We start from the raw sequence: 13,468 nt of genomic DNA, 5'->3' as shown, positions 1-13,468 counted from the left end.
CAAGATCACTGCACATCTGATTCCTGTCCTGGAGTCCAGCAGAGAAGGTAGCAATGGCTCCCAGAAGAAATATCTGCTGGTTTCACAGGTCACTTGGGGAGGCATGTGTTGAAGCAGCAGGGTTGTGATATTGTCCTGCGCGTGTGTGTGTGTGTGTGTGTGTGTGTGTGTGTGCGCGCGTGCGTTGTGAGGGAGGAAGATATGGGACTGCATCAGTCCCTCAGCCCTCTTGGACCCATCTCCATGGGGACATTCCCCTTCTGACCCCACAACAGGCGGACTGGCTGTGCCGGGCTGTTGTGCATGGCTAGTGCTAACTTGGTTTCAGGGCTGTTTTGCAGACCAGTGAGCATGCACAGAGTTCGTTCTGTTCCATGAGCACTGTGCTGCAGATAATGCCTCCCACATGGATCCTTTGTTTTGTGGCATCTTGAATTCAACTATTTTCAAACTGTGGAAGTGAAAATATTTTTAGGCAGCTGCCATCAGGTCCACTTGGGCCCGTCCTTCACTTTCTCACCTCTCTTCATCCTGCCAATGGCTTTCCTAATAACTAGGATCAATAGTCAAGTTCCCTAGCTGCTGGGAAAAAATCTTTCCCTAGATCTGTCCATTTGCTTCCAGAGTTGTATTTAAATTCTGTTTACAGTGAGTGTAACATAGTAATGTCATTAAATGTGTGAAGCTATCAGTTTGTGATTCAGAGAAATTGTCCCTAAAGTAAGAGCAAATTTTCATAGATCAGTATTCACAGTGGTTGGCATTTCTTAAAACTCAGGACACTTATAGCTATGAACACCTCTCCACCTCCTGAATGACCCAGGCTCCCAATTTGACAGAAGGGACTTGCATTGTCTTCTCCATCCCTATATACCTGCAACCTCATCTTTCGGTAAAAGTACTGTACAGCATATAGACTGGTTTTCCACATGCACTGAAGTATACTTTCAGTTATTGAAGCGAAATGCATGCCATATATCCACTACAACAGGAAACGCTCTCCTGAAATGAGTTAATCTCAGCATGGCCAAGAGAACATTGGAAGAAACAGCAAAGAAATATGCTCAATTGTACTGGCGCTTTCTCTGAGAAAAGGTAAAAATGTCCTTCAAGAACAGAGGTCACAGTGGATGATGGAGTCAAGAAAGCAGCCAGGAAGCCTGCCCCACTCAGAGCTCTTAGTGGAGACGACATTGTCAACAGATGCAGTATCACAAGCTCTGGTCACATGAAACCACTCTTTCTTAAGTAACACATATGCAATCCCCAGGTTTCAAACTGTCAAAGAGTTTGATATAGAACCATCTATACATGAGCTTCAAAAGGCAATCACCACCCTAGCACCAGGACAGGCTACAGGAAAAGGAATTCCAACTGAAGTATGGGAATATGACTTAAACATCTGCCTAATGTCTTGTTTGCCTGGTGGAGGAAAGGAGGGTATTGCGTTTCAAGACATGAACTATACTGGCATCATAATGTTCTATAAAATCAAAGGAGAATGAAGTGATTGCAAAAATTACAGAGGAATCTCTCCTTAGAATTGCTGGTAAGGTACAGGTCTCTCTGATGTGTATATTCAGAGAGTCACTGTATCTTCCAAGCCTGCAGATCAATTATCCACATAGCCTTCATTAAAGCAGCTATAAGAGACGTGTTAAGATCAAGGACAACCTCTCTACGTGGTTTTCATAGATCTTGCAAAGACCTGGTAAGCCCAATGGGTCTTTTCCAATTGCAAGAGAATTTGTTGCCCCTCTGGCCCTCGTCAGTCTGGTTCAGTCTTTCCACAGTGACATGAAGGCTGCCAAGGGTCAGTCCTGGGACCAATCCTGTTCAACTTATTCATGATCTGGATAAGGGGGTAAGCAGTGAGGTAGTAAAGTTTGCGGATGATACTAAGCTGTTTAGGATAGTCAAGACAGAAGCAGACTGTGAAGAACTTCAAAAAGATCTCACCAAACTCAGTGATTGGGCAACAAAATGGCAAATGAAATTTAATGTGGGTAAGTGTAAAGTAATGCACATCGGGAAAAATAACCCCAACTACACGTACAGTATGATGGGGGCTAAATTGGCTACGACAAATCACGAAGGAGGTCTTGGAGTTATCGTGGACAGTTCTCTGAAAACTTCCACACAGTGTGCAGCGGCGGTCAAAAAGGCAAATAGGATGCTAGGAATTATTAGGAAAGGGATAGAAAATAAGACCCAGAATATCTTACTGCCCCTGTATAAAACTATGGTACGCCCACATCTTGAATACTGTGTACAGATGTGGTCTCCTCACCTCAAAAAAGATATTTTGGCCTTAGAAAGGGTTCAGAAAAGGGCAACTAAAATGATTAGGGGTTTGGAACGGGTCCCATATGAAGAGAGGCTAAAGCAACTGGGACTTTCCAGTTTAGAAAAGAGGAGACTGAGGGGGGATATGATAGAGGTCTAGAAAATCATGAGTTGTGTGGAGAGGGTGATTTAAAGAAAAGTTATTTATTAGTTCACATAATAGAAGAACTAGAGGACACCAAATGAAGTTAATGGGTAGCAGGTTTAAAACTAATAAAAGAAAGTTCTTCTTCACACAGCGTGTAGTCAACCTGTGGAACTCCTTGCCAGAGGAGGCTGTGAAGGCTAGGACTATAATAGAGTTTAAAGAGAAGCTAGATAATTTCATGGAGGTTAGGTCCATAAAAGGCTATTAGCCAGGGGATAAATTGTGTCCTTGGCCTCTGTCAGAGACTGGAGAGGGATGGCAGGAGACAAATTGCTTGGTCATTGTCTTCGGTCCACCCCCTCTGGGGCACCTGGCGCTGGCCACTGTCGGCAGACAGGATACTGGGCTAGATGGACCTTTGGTCTGACCCAGTACGGCCGTTCTTATGTTATGTTCTTATCCAATATGATGGTGATCAAGCTGACTGTTTGATACTAATCAGCAGTGGTATCAAACAGGGATGTGTTCTGGCATTAATTCTTTTCAATATATTCTTCTCTCTGCTGCCTTGTCATGCTTTCTAATCTAGCACTGAGAGTGTACGGAAAACACTTCAATATTGCACAGGGTAGAGCTAACAGTAGACTTTATGGTGATGGTGCACTGTTTGTCTCATACAGTGAAGAGGATCTTTCAAAACTTGGCAGTAGCTTTGCACTACTTTGTGGCAAATTTGGACTAACCATTGGTCTAAAGAGGATAATGGTTATGGCAAAAGTGTGTTGACTGCAACAGACATTTTAATAGCTAGTATCTTGCTAAAAGTTATGCACAGGCTCTGCTGTCTAGGATCAGCTGTATTGTATAACCTATGTAGATGAGCTCAGTTCTCACGTTGGCAGGGGCGGATATAGGGTAGGGCGAACAGCGCGGCTGCCCCGGGCCCTGCGCTTCAGAAAGCCCCGCGCATGCGCCGTGGCGCCGCTGCGAATGCGCCGTGGCAAAGGGGGGGAGCCATGGAATTACGCTGCCTGGGGCCCCGCAAAACTGTCGTCTGCCCCTGCACATTGGAAAGGCAGCCATCATCTTCAGCCAATCAGCCCACATAAAGGTTTGGGTCTACCAGCTGTGCGTTTTGATTACACTGCTGGATAGAGGCAAGACTTGGACAACCTACATGGGCATGAGCATAGGCTAAACACCTTCCATACCCATTGTCTTCATCATATTCCAAATGTCAAGTAAGAAACCAATGTTCCTGAGAAAGCAAAATTGCCAAGTCTAATCACTGTTCTTAAATACAGTCGCTGGCGTAGTATTCTGTATGCAGAATTTGTGGATGTTCCAAGACCACTGGGCCAACCTAGACTCAGGTTTAAGGATATTTCCAGGAGGGTCTTCAAAACTCTGCAGGATGGGACAATGCAGTTAACAGGCCACAGCAAGGGTGTCCAGCGCCAGGGAATCAAAGATTCTGAAGAGATGTGGGTGAGAGAGAAAGTGAAGACAGCAAAGCACAGCAGGTCCCAAAGTCTTAGTAGTGCACTAGCTTTCTCTTCTGATCTTGGGCTTCTGCCTGTATTTTTGGTGGTAAAGAAAAACAGCTGGATGTTGTAGCCACTTGCAATGTTGCAGCACAGTGCACACTAACTCCGAACTTATTTGGCCGTTACTGTCATCTTTCCAGACTCCATTGGAAAGGGGCTGCCATTCCATGTTCATGCTCTTCCTGCCATCATTAAGTCATAGAATCATAGAATAATAGGACTGGAAGGGACCTCGAGAGGTCATCGAGTCCAGCCCCCCGCCTTCAAGGCAGGACCAAGCTCCGTCTACACCATCTATCTAACCTGTTCTTAAATATCTCCAGAGAGGGAGATTCCACCACCTCCCTTGGCAATTTATTCCAATATTTGACCACCCTGACAGTTAGGAATTTTTCCCTAATGTCCAATCTAAACCTCCCCTGCTGCACTTTAAGCCCATTACTCCTTGTCCTGTCCTCAGAAACCAAGAGGAACAAATTTTCTCCTTCCTCCTTGTGACACCCTTTTAGATATTTGAAAACCGCTATCATGTCCCCCCTTAATCTTCTTTTTTCCAAACTAAACAAGCCCAGTTCATGAAGCCTGGCTTCATAGGTCATGTTCTCTAGACCTTTAATCATTCTTGTCGCTCTTCTCTGTACCCTTTCCAATTTCTCCACATCTTTCTTGAAATGTGGCGCCCAGAACTGGACACAGTACTCCAGCTGAGGCCTAACTAGTGCAGAGTAGAGCGGCAGAATGACCTCACGAGTTTTGCTTACAACACACCTGTTGATACAACCTAGAATCATATTTGCTTTTTTTGCAACAGCATCACACTGTTGACTCATATTCAACTTGTGGTCCACTATGACCCCTAGATCCCTTTCCGCCATGCTCCTTCCTAGACAGTCGCTTCCCATCTTGTATGTATGGAACTGATTGTTCCTTCCTAAGTGGAGCACTTTGCATTTCTCTTTATTAAACCTCATCCTGTTTACCTCTGACCATTTCTCTAACTTGCTAAGGTCATTTTGAATTATGTCCCTATCCTCCAAAGAAGTTGCAACCCCACCCAGTTTGGTACGGGAAGTCGTACGGGAAGAGTTGGAAATATGCATTTCTGCATGCCCATAACATGGCAAAGCCCTAGAAAGGAGCCTTCCCTCTGCTGTGTGGGGCTCCGGTTGGGTGTGGCGCAAGGCAGGCAGTCAGGGGTCAGACAGACTTGCCAGGCCCCTGGACAAGGTGTATGAAGCATGGCTCTTCGCTCCAGAAAGGGGTCAGGCTTGGATTGGAGGGGAGGGGCTGCAGGGCTAGCCTTCGCCCGCCAACTGTTCAGCACCACCTGGAGCTACAACAACAATTTGCAGCGGCAGTGGCTGGGAGTCCTGTGCCTTTTGAATCGCCAGCCCGGGAGCAGGTGCCCCCCTTGATGTGCCTCTACAGGCAGCATAAAGAAAATGGGCAGGCACACAAGGAGCTGCAGAGTTGCTCTCAGGTGTCATTCCACGTGGGGCCAATAGACAGGAGCTCACAGCAAGGTGCTATTCAAGGCTCCTTCCTTTAGATCACTGGATTTCAGGCCGTATAGCCCAGGCACCAGGCTGGAAGTCAGGACTGTGGGGGGATCTCCTTGGCTGAGCCACTGATTCACTGGGTCTCGTCTCCTCTGTGCCGCAGTAGAAAGGGCTAATGCTGCCCTGCCCTTTACAAAAGGCTTTGTGATCTGCAGGTGAAAGGTGCAAGGGGAGTGCTAATTATTTCTGGGGCTGTCTGGGAGCAGCTAGTGAGGCCCCTGTTTGTTAGAGTTTTGTCAACTGTGAGCCCCAAGACCCGGTGAGCCTTCCCTGGACACAGGCTAGAGCCCAAATCCCCCTTCCAGTGGAGTCTCTAGGGAGTCTGGCTCAGAGACCCGGGGCAGTTTGGACAGTGCACAGAAGCAGCTCTGGGTCAATCCTGGCCTTGCCCCCATTCCAGCCTTGTCCTGCCTTTAGTATCAGAACCTCCTAGTTCACTTGAAGGTGCAGTAGCTCTGCCCTCCCAGGGAGTTCAGGGCCTGGGATGCGTGTGGCTCTGGCTCCAAGAGGCCTTGGTGCAGGTGGGCGTGCTAATGCCGACTGCCTGCGAGCCAGCCTCCAGCTGTCCGGTGGTCACTGTAATTAGCAGCAGGTCGTGCTTTGCATTTGCACGACGACTGTTAATATTCAGTAGGAGTATTGGTGACTGACTGTCGCTCCGGCAACCGTCCTGGGAGGGGAAGGGCTAGAGGTGTCGGGTGAATCACTCAGCAGAAGGGAAGATGAAGAGGAGGAACTAAGCCACACCCGGCTCCTTAGGAGCCTGTAGCCACCCAGGTTCAGACAATTCTCTGTCATGTGCTGCCATCTGCTGGAGGCTGGGGGAATGGCAGGAAGAGGCCAGAGACCTCTCTCCCCAGGACATGCGGATTCCCTTCTTTCCTGTGTTTCCACCTTTTCCAGATGGGGACCCATTCTGACAATTCGGGAAGACTTGGTGACCCAGGGCAATTCAAAAATGTGGGAATGGCTCCTGAAGAGCCACCTGGGGAGCCTTTTGAAATGTAATGGCGACCCCTAGGTTGGGAAGCCCTGCGGAATGGGGATCAGATCCAGGGTAGCATGTTGGGCTGCCCTAGACGCTGAATCCTTTCCTCACACGCCTCTGACACCGCACGCAGTCCTGGCTCTCCGACTCCCTGGGCTCCCGGCCACGCAGCTCTGCTGGTGCCCCTCATTCCCAGCTTGCTGACCCCACAATCCCAGCCCTAGTTTCCTCCATTCCATTGTTACCCCACCCTTAGTCCAGCTGTTTGGCTCTAGCTTGCTGCTCCCTGCTTCCCAGAAGATTGTGTTATGCTAATTGTTGGTAACAGCTGCTCTTTCCTGTGCCTCTGTAGACTGTAATGTAGCAGATCCTGCAATGTCCACAGCCTCACAGCTTGGTCCTGGGTCCAACCCGCTGCCGAGCCTGAACGAGACGAGTTCTTCCAATGCACCGCACGGCAGTGCTTCTGGCCTTCGGCCCGATGCTGGGGGGAGTGGAGGCGGTGGTGCTGGAAAGCAGCCTTCCCAGTTTGTTTACGTCTTCACCACGCACCTTGCTAACACGTAAGCAGTAAACCCCCGTGTCCTCCCCAAGCCTCCCCATTTGCTCTAGCCACTTGGGCTGGTCTAGTGCAGCTGCCTCCTAGAGGCTGCAGGTAGCACTGCAGGTACTGGAGGAGATGGGGACTGAAGGCTCCCTGGGTTGCCCCAGGATGATCCCTCCTTCCCCCCGTTCTTTCTGCCATATTTGTCAGTTTCTAGGAGAGAGACTTTGTCTTAAATGTGAGCTGCCTCCCAGCAGTGCCCTGACGCTACCAGCTGCAACATGAGCCACCAAGTGCATTTGGCCACCTGTATAGTAAAGGGTCACAGCAAGGACATTGAGCCACACGGTGGCTGCTGTCAGAGGCAGGATACCTGGTTAGATGGATCAGTGGTTGTGATCTGGAAGGTCCCTAGGAGGACGGATTGCAGGAGGTGGCACGGGGTGCTAACACGCTGGGTATGTAAGGCAGGAGAAGGCTCTGCCTTCCCAAACCGCCAGGCATAGGCCCCTCCACATTGCTCCTTCAGCAGGCGTTCTGGGGGCGGAGTGTTGTTGCCCTCAGCCCCCACCCTCCCAGTGCCTTGGGGATGTGGAGGCCAGACCTGGCTGTGTGGCATGCCCTCCTCCCTCCCCCAGTGCTCCAGGGCTGGAGAGGCTGGGCTGGGCTTGGCCAGGCCGTGTGGTGCACCTTCCACTGGGGCTGGGGAGGCTGCGGTGAGCGTGCGCCTGCTCCCCTGCCCTCCTCTCCCCATGGTTGGAAGGGGGAAGCACGCGTGTGGCGCGTCCCGGGGTGGGGAAGGGGTGGGACTAGGTGGGCTGGGGGCTTGCCTTCGACTGCCCATGGGCCCTCAGCTTGCTCCCTTCACTCTTTTACAGTATCTCAGCTGTTGGTTCTTGGCGGACCTACAGCTTTAGAGTGCCTGCTTGGGTCATAGCTAGTGTTCTGTGAAATCCTCCTTCTTTCTACTTTTGGGGGTTTTGGGAGCTGTGTGCTGCCTTGAGTCCTGTCCCAGGAGAAGTGGGAGGCCCTGAGGGGATTTTGCTGAGTGAGCCTGCCCCACGCTGTGTAGCACCCAATGGACTGCACCTGCCTCCCGGCTCTCACATTGAGATCTGGCGCACAGAGTGACAGTGCTGCTGAGGTTTGGCACGGCTGGCTTCCCAGCTTGAGGCTGGGGATGTGGTCAGACCAAACTCGAGTGAGTGGTGCTGCAACGCCATCTGCCAAGTCACAATGCCACTCGCTCATATTTGGCTCAGCTGCACTCCCCTGTTCCTTCCTGTTACGGCAGAGGCCAAAGCTGAGGAGCACTGTGACCCTGTGCACCCGGTCACAAAGCCCGATGTGGGGAACAGGAGCCAGCCCCCAGCAGGACGAGAGCCACTGTCCAGTGACTTCTCATTTTCTTTCATGTTATATGTTGGTTTTGCTTTTGCTTTGTGTTACTTTGCAATAGCAAAGAACATGGGTTCTATCCCAGAGCATCTCCCTCCCATGCGGTCTCCTTCTGGGGCAGCGCACAGCACTAGAGGTGGAGAGGGTGAAATGCTGGGACCCAGGGAATTGCTAAGTATTTCTGGCCTAACCCTTTGCTGTTCTTGACTGGCTGTCCTCTCTCGCAGTGCTGCAGAAGCAGTCTTGCAGGGGCGAGCAGACTCCATCCTGACTTATCATCAGCAGAATGTTCCCAGAGCAAAGCTAGACCAGGTATGGCTGGGTGTGAGCCAGGCACTTCTGTCTGTGTGCACAATGCCCCCATGGCCAGTCACACCCTGACCCCTGCTTTCAGCGTGCTCTCCCCGAGGTGGCTCACTTGGTTCTTGGGGGGGGGAGGGGGTTCAAGGCTTGAAGCCAGCCAATGTCTGGGGCTATACACCTGCCTTCTGTGTTTATTTGCTGACTTTGGCTACCCCTTTCTCTCCTAGGCTCCAGCTCCCAAGGGGCTGGGAGTCACCGAGCAATTGCCAGTTAACCCACCTGCTTCCAGCACTCCGCAGTCCCAGCCTCCTTCATCACAAGGCAACCAGGCACAGCCCCAGCCGCCCCCGGCACAGCCCCCCCCACCCCAGAGCATCAGTCAGCAAGCTCTGCCTGCACCAAGTTCCCTAGCGCAGGACGGGACGGGAGAGGACATTCGGCGGGACCTGACTCCCAGCTCTGTGGGAAATAGCAGTGGCAGCACCCAGCCAGGGAGCAACCACCCCAACACACCAACTGTGCAGCCCGGGCAGGTGGACTCCTCTAGTGCTTCCAGCTCTAACCTACTGGGGGATGGCACTAGTGCCGGGGCAGCCGGCAACGGGCAGGTAGGGCTGGGCCCCAGGAACCCCATGAACTCAGAGGGGCTCTCTAAGGAGCAGCTGGAGCACCGGGAACGCTCCCTGCAGACCCTGCGGGACATTGAGCGCCTGCTGCTGCGCAGTGGGGAGACTGAGCCCTTCATGAAGTCCAACCAAAGTGCTGGTGAGGGAGGCCCTGCTCCCCAGCCACCCCTCCCACCTGCAGGCATGAAGAAGTACGAAGAGCCCCTGCAGTCCATGATTTCACAGACGCAGAATTTGGGGGGGCCTAACCTGGAGCACGAGGTCTCCCACCACCCGGGCTCTGACATGGGGCAGCAGATGAACATCATGATGCAGCGGCTGAACCAGGACAGCCTGACACCAGAGCAGGTGGCCTGGAGGAAGCTGCAGGAGGAGTATTATGAGGAGAAGCGGCGGAAGGAGGAGCAGATCAGCATCCATGGTCGGCCCATGCAGGAGATGATGATCCCACAGTCCATGGGTGGCATGATGATCCGGGGTCCACCACCGCCCTATCACAGCAAACCTGGGGAACCGTGGCCTCCAGGGATGGGCAACCAGCTGAGGGGGCCCATAGAGGTCCAGGATCCCATGCAGCTGAGGGGAGCACCACCTTTCCCAGGGCCAAGGTTCCCTGGAAATCAGATGCAGAGGGTCTCGGGCTTTGGTGGGATGCAGAATGTGCCCATGGATGCTCTGGGGCCCATGACTGCTATGCAGCGGCCAGTCAGGCCTGGCATGGGGTGGAATGAGGATATGCCTCCAATGGGAGGCCCAGGCAACTTTCCACAAGGGAGCCTGCCCTACCCTTCAGGGCAAGGCGACCACGAGCGGTTCATGAACCCCCGAGCCAGGGAGGAGCTCCTGAGGCACCAGCTGATGGAGAAGCGCCCGGTGGCGATGCAGAGGCCCATGGGGATGTCTGGCAGCTCCCTGAGCCAAGGTCTGGAAATGGAGAGGATGATACAGGCTCACAGGCAAATCGACCCATCCATGTTCCCCGGACAAATGCCAGGAGAGAGCCTTGCCGGTGCCCCGATGAGTATGGACTTCCCGGGTTCCCGGGGGATGTTGAGCCCACCCATGAGCCAGTCCAGCCTCCGTGACATGGATGCGCCCATGGGGCCTGGGAACCTCAACATGAACATGAATGTCAACATGAACATGAACATGAACCTCAATGTCCAGATGACCCCACAGCAGCAGATGATGATGTCGCAGAAGATGAGGGGCCCTGACATGATAGCCCACCAGGGCATCAGCCCCGAGGACCTGGCCAGGGTGAGGGCTCAGAATGGCAGCAGTGGCACCATGCTGGGGGGGCCGCAGAAGATGATGATCCCCTCTCAGTTCCCCAGCCAAGGGCAGCCAGGCTTCTCAGGTGGGCAGGGCCCCTATCCCGGCATGCCCCAGGACTTGGGCAGTGCCCACGACATGTTCAGTCCGGAGCAGGGCTCCATGCCCATTGGGAACATGGGCAGCACCACCAGGCTCAGCCACATCCCTTTGCCGACAGCTTCCAATCCTCCTCCCACCCAAGGGAGCAACCTAGCCAACATGCACCCAGCACCCTCCCGGGGGCTGGGCCGCAGGCCCTCCGACCTCACCATCAACATCAGCCAGATGAACTCCCCGGGCATGGCTCACCTCAAGTCCCCGACGCTCAGCCAGGTGCACTCGCCGCTTGTCCCCTCCCCATCTGCCAACCTGAAGTCCCCACAGACGCCTTCGCAGATGATCAGCATGCCACCTTCCAACCAGTCTGGGCCTCTGAAGTCGCCCCAGGTGATGAGCTCCTCTCTCAATGTCAGGTCTCCCACCAGTTCACCGAGCCGTCTGAAGTCCCCTTCCATGGCTGTTCCGTCGCCCGGATGGGTGCCATCTCCCAAAACCGCCTTGCCAAGTCCAGGGGTCAGCCAGAGCAAGCAGCCAATCAGCATGAATTCGTCAGCTTCGCTGGGAGGGCTGGATCAGGGTAAGCTGTGAGCGTGGGATTCAGGCCACACACTGACACCTGGTGCTCTGCAAGTCGCTCTGAGCGTGCTGCTGAGGCCCAATAGTCCCGTGGCTCCCATGTACTCAGACTGGGAGTGAGTCGTGGCTATTTCCCTGGCTCTCCCTGAGCTGCTGGGATTTGGGGCCAGTGAGTGGGCATCTGGGGGCCCAGCACTGAAAGTGCTGTGAGAACACCAGCTCCTTTTCTGTGCAGGCTCAGGCCAGTGTGTCTCGGCATCGGGAAGAAGGAAGCAAGAACCTAGACTAGGGACATGCCCACGGCCTGGAGAGGGACTGCTCTTCCCTGGTGGGCTGAACGAGCCTGGCCTGCCCCCCCCGGGATTAATGCCTGGGATATGCTGTGCCCTGCACTGCCCCCGCTGCAGTGTGCTCTCATTCCCAAGGACAAGACCAGGCTAGGCAGCCTAAGGCAGTGTAGCTGTTTCGAGGGAGACACTGGAACTGGGGACCTAGAGCACCAGCATCCCCAAATCCCTCTGCTTAGTGGCTCATGCTCTCCAGGGGTGGGTAGGGAAATGGTGTGATGGGAGGCAGGGCACTGAATGTTAAAGGCACCTGAGGGAGCTGAGCATTCCCAGTCTTGGGGAGGTTGCAAGATGCCTCTGACCGATGCCCAGCGCCCTGTATTACCTTCCTCAGGCCCCGGTCAGATAGAATGGAGAGAATTTTGCAGGTGGATCAGTTCTTCATGCAGGCAGCATTGTCTAATGGTCAAAGCAGAGTCTGAGCATCATGACTCCAGAATTCTAAGCCTTGTTCTTCCACTGTCACGGTGAACAAGTCCCTTCAGCACTTGGTGCTTCAGTTTCCCCTGACACTGACTCGAGTCTTTCATTGTCCCTCTGGTGTTAGAAGGATTCTCCATCCTCACTTTCTTTCTGGTACTTCTGCTCACATGGGGGTGACCAGGCAAGCTAGAAAGCTGTGTTCCCTCTCACTGAGGGAGCTGGTCCACCTCTGCCTCACCCCCAACATTTCCCCTCTTGTCATCCGTGCCAGCTTGCTTGAGGATGCCTGGGTGAGTGCTAAATCATTGCCCACCAGGACAATGTGCATCCTCAGAAGACACACTGGATGTTACCAGAAACCTGCCCATGGCAATGCCTAGGGTGCGAGGGTGAGGCCCTTGCAGTACCTAAGAGCTGGAACCAACCATTCCAGGTAGCCCTGCATGGTGCAGGCAGCATGGGCTCAGCACAGTGTTGTCAATCCCATCTTTTACTCTCATCGGGTATGTCTACACTACGAACTTAATTCGAACTAACAGACGTTAGTTCGAATTAACTTTGATAGGCGCTACACTAGTTCGAACTTAATTCCAACTAGCGGAGCGCTTAGTTCGAACTAGGTAAACCTCATTGCACGAGGACTAAGCCTAGTTCGAACTTACTAGTTCGAATTAAGGGCTGTGTAGCCCCTTAATTCGAACTAGTGGGAGGCTAGCCCTTCCCAGCTTTCTCTGGTGGCCACTGTGGCCAACACCAGGGAAACTCTATTGCCCCCCTCCCGACCCCGGACCCCTTAAAGGGGCACGGGCTGGCTACGATGCCCGTGCCAGGTGCAAGCCTGCCAGCATCCAGCCAGCAGACCCTGCACCTGGCACAGCTCGAGCCAGCCACCCGATGCCCCCCAGCCCTCCCTTTCTTCCCGGAACCAGGCTGGCGGCTCCCGGGAACTTGCCTGGGACCGCAAGAGGCGGGCACCCGCCTGGTCTAGTGCGGACATCGTGGACCTCGTCCACGACCTCCGCACTAGGCACAGGAAAGTGGCCGTCTAGGGCAGGCGAGCTGCCAACCTGGCCACCCAGGAGCAGGTGTGCATGAAAATCAAGGGGGTCCACTGAGACCCCCGACCCTTAGCCCTGAGCTTACAATGGCCGTACTGGGTCAGACCAAAGGTCCATCTAGCCCAGTAGCCTGTCTGCCGACAGCAGCCAACCCTAGGGACCCTGGAGGGGATGAACCGAAGACAGTGACCAAGCCATTTGTCTCGTGCCATCCCTCTCCAGCCTTCCACAAACTTCGGGCAGGGACACCACTCCTACCCCCTGGCTAATACCAACCTCCATGAATTG

General features: G+C 53.4%; 1 protein-coding gene across 3 annotated transcripts in view; it reads left to right on the top strand.

Moving 5' to 3' along the window:
* BCL9L (BCL9 like) overlaps positions 1-13,468 on the top strand; it is a 92,773-nt gene that overhangs the window by 68,468 nt on the left and 10,837 nt on the right. For all 3 annotated transcript variants that reach the window (XM_006120928.5, XM_075909572.2, XM_075909571.2), the window contains exons 4-6: positions 6,881-7,091; positions 8,698-8,782; positions 9,001-11,353. In XM_006120928.5, coding sequence (XP_006120990.2) covers positions 6,881-7,091; positions 8,698-8,782; positions 9,001-11,353 — 2,649 coding nt within the window. The remainder of the gene's footprint in view (positions 1-6,880; positions 7,092-8,697; positions 8,783-9,000; positions 11,354-13,468) is intronic.

This window comes from Pelodiscus sinensis, chromosome 25 (assembly GCF_052426305.1).
Source record: "Pelodiscus sinensis isolate ZL-2025 chromosome 25, ASM5242630v1, whole genome shotgun sequence".
Lineage (NCBI taxonomy): Eukaryota > Metazoa > Chordata > Testudines > Trionychidae > Pelodiscus > Pelodiscus sinensis.
The sequence above is the reverse complement of the archived record's forward strand: the minus strand, read 5'-3'. Positions and strand labels throughout refer to the sequence as shown.